General features: G+C 29.5%; 1 protein-coding gene across 1 annotated transcript; it reads right to left on the bottom strand.

Moving 5' to 3' along the window:
- Window positions 1-5,037: 5,037 nt before the first annotated feature.
- Window positions 5,038-7,345, bottom strand: LOC133788807 (elongation factor 1-beta 2). The gene is made up of 6 exons (XM_062226407.1): window positions 7,145-7,345; window positions 6,905-7,021; window positions 6,713-6,779; window positions 5,836-5,956; window positions 5,527-5,640; window positions 5,038-5,363 (listed from the first exon to the last, which is right to left on the bottom strand). The coding sequence occupies exons 1-6, from the start codon at window positions 7,228-7,230 to the stop codon at window positions 5,200-5,202; spliced, it is 669 nt and encodes a 222-aa protein (XP_062082391.1). The 5' UTR covers window positions 7,231-7,345; the 3' UTR covers window positions 5,038-5,199.
- Window positions 7,346-7,813: the final 468 nt, after the last annotated feature.

Genomic DNA, 7,813 nt, shown 5'->3' with positions numbered 1-7,813 from the left:
AATTACCCATTACATTCATAAAAAATTTACTAAAAACATTTTTCTAAATAAAGTGGTTATCCTAAAATGCCTATATTAATTATTGAATTTATTATAGTGTGATTTACCCATTTTTAACTAATTTAAGACTTAGTAGTTTACATGCAATTGATTTCACCAAAATAGTTCATATAAACATATAGGACAATCTTATATAATCATGTTTCTACAAAACGAGATGCATGATTAATTAAAACTATGTGTGGTTCATGTATGGCGTGTAATGGACTAATGCATGATCCTGATATCAATCAAACATCAATTAACATTTATTTAAATAAGTACAATAAATAAATAAATAATAAATGATGAACCCAGTAGCTATTGGGTATTTCTAAATTTACAACCTTTGAAAAATAGAAATTTAAATTATAAAGTGGGCTACAATTGATTACAAAACTTCTAATCAACTTCTCCTTCTTTTAGGCACATCTTCATAATCTTTAGGAATTCATTAGGCCCAATAATTAATTAGAAGCTAATTTTCTAATTAATTTATTTAATTAAAACTTATTTTTTTAATTAAATAACTCTTTTTATTATCTTTTTGATATAGTTGAATTTAAATAATTCAAAGAATCAAATTCAAATACTTATTTAAACTTAACCAACTAAAATATATTTTATTTTTCTAATAAAAATAAAATAAGATAATTAATTTTTCAAATTCAAATAATTTAAAGATAACTAAATAAGAGATTAAATGCTAAAAAGTAGGGATTTGTTGTGCACCAATGTTTGGAGCACAAACCTAGGGCCAACAGCAATGGGAGGTGATGAAGATAGCTTTGGAAAGCACTCTTTCTTATCACTTTACAAAGATATAAGCATAGAGCATAATTGTGAAGCATGTAGAATAAGTAGTTTTGAGAAACATGCCCCATTTTTTTTAAAAGGGCAAGTGGGAGTTTGTTGGATTTTATGCCCTTATAAAATCATGACGGACATGTAACGCGATTTTATATTGTCAATAAAAGAAGTATAAATCATTTAGCTTGATAATTGTGTTGCATACTTGTTTTATTACATGATTATTGGAAATAATACAAACATTTATAAAATCTCGAACATATAAATAGTTACAATTATAGTGACTCGGTCAAAGTGGATTATGATTGTAATCATATGTTCAAAAGAACGAGTCCTAAGATTAAGTCAGTACATTGGATTTTCATTGATCTGATAATCTACGATGTGATCTACTTACACATTAGCGGTGTGATGTCTTATCCAAGGCATTAACCAATTAGATAAGATCGGGTGTATATGAGTACATTGGACTAGGACCGATATTGATTATTAATAGATAAATAAGTATCGTTGTTATCAAATATAATCAATGTCACAACGTTGACCATAGGTCAAGTTGATCTTAATTCTGAGTTATATTATTCTGTTAATTATATTATTTAAATCTTTTGACTTGTTCGTTATCAGCTTACCCTACAGTCTAGCCCATACTTACATCTTGGAGATTTAGTAGTGTAATTGAGTATAGACTAACAAAATTCTTGGAGATTTAAATGGATTAACAAGAATGTTGTAAAGACTTCTAGAATTTTCCAGACTTAGAAAATTCTATTGATTCTTTTTTCTACGACTAAAATAACATACTTAAAAAATCACTTCTTTTTAGACTTATAAAGATAATAAAGCAATTTTATTTTCTTTCAATTGAATTAATTTAAACTGGTCACTTTTTTATTTTAATCAAATTAAAGCAATAATTAAATAAACAAATAATATTTGAAATTCAACATTCAAATCTCAGGCACACATGCACATGTGTGTGGCGCCACTCATTGTGTGTCTCCCTAATTTTTCTATTTGTTTGTTTAATTATTTTAAAGAAAATATATTTATTGCCAAAAAAAATAAATATATTTTAATTCAAAATTAACCATATCTTAAATCTATCAGTTTGAATAATTATTTTATACTAAGATAATAATTAATTCTCTTTGATATTAACATTATCAATATTAATTTCAACAAATATAAAGTTTTATAATAAAACTAATTATTTAAATAATTAATTAATTGCACATAATTATCACTTAGCCCTGAAAAATTAATTTATTTTTATTTTAGTCATTTTCTCCATTAATCTTGACTTGTGAGATCGTTACCCTGCAGAGGCAGCTCGGGGACCATAAACCTATAATACTAAACTCCAATAAACCATATTATTAATTAAACTCTTTAATTAAATAATCTTATTTATTAATTTCATTACTATTCCACTATAAATATAGAATTGCACTCTTAGTAATTATATAATTATATTTACAGAGTATTCTCTTGTAGTCCATTAATATAATCAATATATGTTGTTCTATCCTCTATTTATTGGTTCATTAATTAGAGTTGGTCAATAATTATTATTTTACCCTTCTAATTATATTTTGTTTCTTAAGTATCATTAATTCACCAATGAATAATTAACTCTATAATCATATTATAGATTTGAGCTCAATATATATTCAATTCTATAATTAACCCTTAAGAGTATCAATATTCGATCCGTTAGGAAAGCATGAATTCCATTATTGTAAAATTATGTTCCCAACCATTCATGATGTTGAATTTCCAAAACAAAAGTCGCTAGCCTCATTATATTAAGACACCTTAACGAATGAATCAAAAGACTCAATAAACATGAACAGGAGTTGATGATAACTCAGAATTTAGATCAATTTATAAATGATCATATATTAAGATATGAATTAAATATTTATAGCAAACGATAAGTTTATAAAAAAAATTAATTGATATCGATTTTGTCATATATAATCACTATTATATAAAGTATATTTACCAAGATGTCTATCCACATCAGTAATCTGAATCTAGATTACCCGCGTCTCATATACTTAATAAGTCATACTAGAAACCACTATTTTATTTTATATATGATCTTAATTCTTTTGTACGCATACAATATCATATTCTCATAAATAAATATTAAATTTTTTGATATTTATATACAAATCATTCAACCAATATTTATAATATTAAAATATAATAAAATATGCTTTTATCTAAATTAATTAAAATATCTTTTCAAATATTTTTAAGGCACCAACACTAATACTATATTGAAGTAGTTGGTAATATCTTAAATAAAATAATTGATAAAGTTGAAACAACAAACGACACACCTCAATTATTAACCACGATATTTTACATAGGACTGATCCCCATACCTTCTGCCAGCCGCGTCTTGGGCCTCACACAATCCACCAATCGTATGTGACATCTCTCTTCTCTAAGTTGAGATCCATCATACTGTTATTCTTCTCCTTCGGCCATATCGTTGTTGTTAGCCTTCTTTTCTTCTATCTCCAATCGGCCTTGTCCCTTGTTTCCTGCATTATTGGATTTTCTAATACTGCTATCAAAGTGACCTCTTTTTTCCTAACCATCATCTCTTTTATGAGATCTTTGTCAAAACAATTATTTATCTGAGTATCCCCTCGGAGCCACGCACTATACAGATCATGCTTAACACCATCAGGGTCTTCCACCATAACTTTCTGAAACTTAAGTCTTTTGAATCATGAGTCCATATTCCACATTGAAAACACAGCAAAGGAAACTTATCAAACTTAAATTGTATACAACGTTTCTTTCCTTCGACAATAGTGTATCTTCCCACCATAATACTCTTATCTAGAGGAAAGAGGATTCGTACTATGATCAAATTATTCAGAAGCATCCTTTAATTTGCGGTTCCTTTAACTTCTAGCACCACACCTGCCATTCCTCCAATCTTCCTAGCGTTCCTCTCATTCAACGTCTTCAATGGGAAGCCAGACATCCTTTCCCAGCACGGAACCCTATTAAGCTTAGCATCCCGCAACTAACCAGACACTGGCCATTCTTGCAACCCATTTAGCATCAGCCTTGTTTTCAAACGTTAGTCTTATCCATGTTTCGTCCTTATCCCTCTTAACGATCTTAATCTCCCGGTTCCCAATATTGTTCCAAATCCACCATTACAAGAAGGGGTGTTCATAAAACCGCCCATACCGCACCACAATTTGTGGTTTAGAACCCTTTGTGGTGCAGTTACGGTTTGTATTTTTACCAAACCACGCGGTGCGGTGGAGTGTGGTTTTAAATTTTATAAATGCGATTCAAACCATACCGCATCATTATATATATTAATTTTTTTATATTATTTTTTTTTCAATTTTACTATATTTAAAGTTAATACATAAATATTTATATAGTATAATTTAATATACACAATATCTAGAGAGAAATATAATATTTCATAGAATACTAACACATATTCTACTTCAATCTAAAGTTATTCCTCTTTAATTAAAATAATATTTACTTTTATATTACATTTTTTTATTGTTTTGCTTAAAATTTATTAGCTTGTTGTACATTTAATTATTTTGTTAAACACTTATGGTTATAAGATTTATTATGAATCTTTCTTAATTATAATATTTAATTGTTAAATTATTTGGTGATATGTATAAACCGCCAAAATCGCACCGCATTTTTGCAGTGCAGTTTATGCAGTTTGAAGTCAATGCGGTGCAAATTGCAGTTTGAAAAATTGTTCAAACCGCATATGCGGTGCGGTCCAAAAAATTAGAGAAAAACCGCACAACGAATACCCTAATTACAAGATAGTTTAGAGATGATCCTTCCTCCTACCAAAGACTCCTCTCCAAATACTACTGTCAAGATCGCTTGACAATATTTGAAATTTATTACATTATTTATTTGAAAGAAAAAAACAAACAAACAAATTATACTCAATACAACTTTTTATTTTAAATTACACAAAACAAAAATCTAATGTCCTGATCCCGAGTAGGTGTTATCTAATTTAAATGGATAATATATATCATATTATTTTAGTTTTCCTTCCAACGTTACAGCTGCAATTTTTGACACTCGTTCCCCAATGGTGGTTACTGATAATGAAAACCAAGAAAAAAGATGTATAGTTTAAAAATACTACTAATTAGTAGATAAAAAGATTTAACTTTTCCTCCCTCTTATCATAACAAAAAACAATAAACAGTACCGATACAAAATCACAAGGCCAAAAAAAGAAAAACACTTTAAATGCATGCCTAAATGTGAAAATAGACAAAACTAAAGAACCCCATAAATAACTAACACAAAAGGTATTTAAATTTTGTTGAAGGCAACGATATCACAGCTCTGGATGTATTCATTTGCAGGTTCGGCAGTAAGATAGTCCTCAATGATATTGTCAGGAGATACAAGATCATCGACAATTGTAAGCATAATCTGAAGCTTCTTTATACCATAACCAACGGGAACCAATTTTGCTGTGACAAATCAAATCATAAACCAAGACTGCGTTAACATGAGACATGAAAAAATTCAAAGAAAAGATGACAACATTACCAAAGAGTTAAGGAAAAACCCCATTGGAGCTAGACAAATCAAGTAAATAATAATGGTAGGCAGTGGGGGTAAGGCAAACCATACATGCTCCCCATAAAAGACCAGGCATCTCGACACTCCGAACAGCTTCTTCCAGCTTTTTCATGTCGGTCTCATCATCCCAAGGCTTCACATCCATCAGAATAGAAGATTTTCCACCTAAGGAAAATAAATCAGCAAAAAGTCAGGACAATTCCACTAATAAATTTATATTTGATGGAAACTTCCAACCGAGTGTCAAATTAAGCCCCCAGATTGAAAGAGTTGTTCTATTCAATTTCACTTGTTTTGACAAAATATTTATATCTATATTCGGAAACATGCATTTCACTATATAATAGTCAATATACATACTCTCTTTCTTCTTAGTAGAGGCCTTTTTAGCGGCCTCCCTCTCCTCAGCTGCCTTCTTGTCCTCCTCCGTCTCATCACCAAAGAGATCAAGGTCATCTTCATCTTCTTCAACAGGAGCATCCTAACAAATTGAACAGAAACAAGGGAGCATATCAATCCAAATATCCAATTGAGCATAAATATGTATTCTTAAGAAAAAAACATGTGTTATATATTAGAATTACATAATGTATCTCTATTTATTTAAAAAAAAAATAGTGTCACAAAATATGAACACATCAATCCACGTACCAAGTTTAAAGCCATCAACACGATAATCTTTAAAAATGTTAAGTCAAAGTTATGTATCCCTTCAACAAACCTAAAACCAATAAAGACTTGATCGAACTAATACAGTCGAAAAAAAATGAACATAAAAGCTGGTAGGGCATCCCATGCAGCTAGATCATAAGTTCTAAGTCAAGAATTTGAATTGAAGATCAAGATTTATTTGAATTGAAGATCAAGATTTTGATTCGTTCTCCTCTATTTAAAGAAACAATACAAAATCGCAACGATAAGATGGCAGAACCTCAGTAGATGCATCAATCAATTTAAAAAGGAGACAAACAAAAATTCCAAATGCCATTCTTATCGTCTATCATTTGTTACCTAAACATAGAATTAAACTAGAATCACTATCCTAAACTATGCAGTAGTATGACATTCAAGTAAAATAACTGAAGGGTCGAACAAAGAAACTAAGAGAACTTTACTAATCTCAGAAAATAATTCAGATCCGGAAACATTCTACAGGACAGGGAAAAAAAATCAATTCCAATTGAAATACTCAAGACAAATTAAATACCATAAAATACACAAACAAGCAAAACAATACCTTTTTAGGTTCTTCTACAGGAGCACCTTCGCCACCAACTCTAACACCAACAGCTTGGCCCGGGAAGCTAAGGAACCAAAAAAAAAAACATTGCCAATTTATATTTGAACCCCAGATCAATGAAATTCAATACAATTGGAAGCTAAAATCAACAAAAATCACTAAACATAAGAGAGAAGCCGGCAAACCAACCTGGAAGCAAGCTGGGAAGAAACGCTTTCGTACCACCTGCAAGCATTAGGATAAGAATCCCCGGGCTTCGCAACCACGGCAGCATACACCTTAATGTCGTCCTTAGTCAATGCATCTCTAATAATACAATTTACATCACCAATCATACCCGAGCCTCAGTATGAAATGAAATTAAAAAATACAAAAACCCTAAATAAAAGTGAATTAAATTAAAATTCAAGATTTTATGAAAATACAGACCCGGAAATGTAGGTTTTGTTGGAGAGAAATTGATCGAGGGATTTGAGCCCCTCTTCGGTGTGGAGATCTGAGAAGGTGACAGCCATGGCGATAGGAGAAAGCTGAGTGTTAGCGGAGGCGGAGAGTGAAGTTGGTTCAGTTTCACTAAAAGCACCAATGGTCAAAGGAAGTTGCTCAGTTTAGAGAGTTGGAGTATTTATATTCCGTTCAATAATGAAACCCTAGTGTGCAGATATGTTTTTTTTTTTTTCCTGTGGTATATTCCTTTCTCTCGTTCCATTTCTTTTAGCGATATTTTCATTTTCGCCCCGTATTTGGAGTCATATTTAACTCTGGCCCTTAATATTCATTGGATTTAAGATTCTGCCTACACAAAAAAGTTTCGATGGAAACAATATTTCTTTTATATAAAAAGTGTACAAATAATAGAAATTTTTAATTTTAAGAATATGTTTTATTAACATTAACATTAACAGAATATTCTAAATATTTAATAAAAAATATTTTAAAACTAACTAAAACTAAAAGTTATTAAATATAATAATATAAATTTAAATATTATTATAATAATAATATTTAATATAAAATATATATAATAATTATATTAATATAAATTAATTCAAATGTTATTTAATAACCTTTGAATTAATTTATATTAATATAATTATT

This window comes from Humulus lupulus, chromosome 7 (genome assembly GCF_963169125.1).
Source record: "Humulus lupulus chromosome 7, drHumLupu1.1, whole genome shotgun sequence".
Classification (NCBI taxonomy): Eukaryota; Viridiplantae; Streptophyta; class Magnoliopsida; order Rosales; family Cannabaceae; genus Humulus; species Humulus lupulus.
The sequence above is the reverse complement of the archived record's forward strand: the minus strand, read 5'-3'. Positions and strand labels throughout refer to the sequence as shown.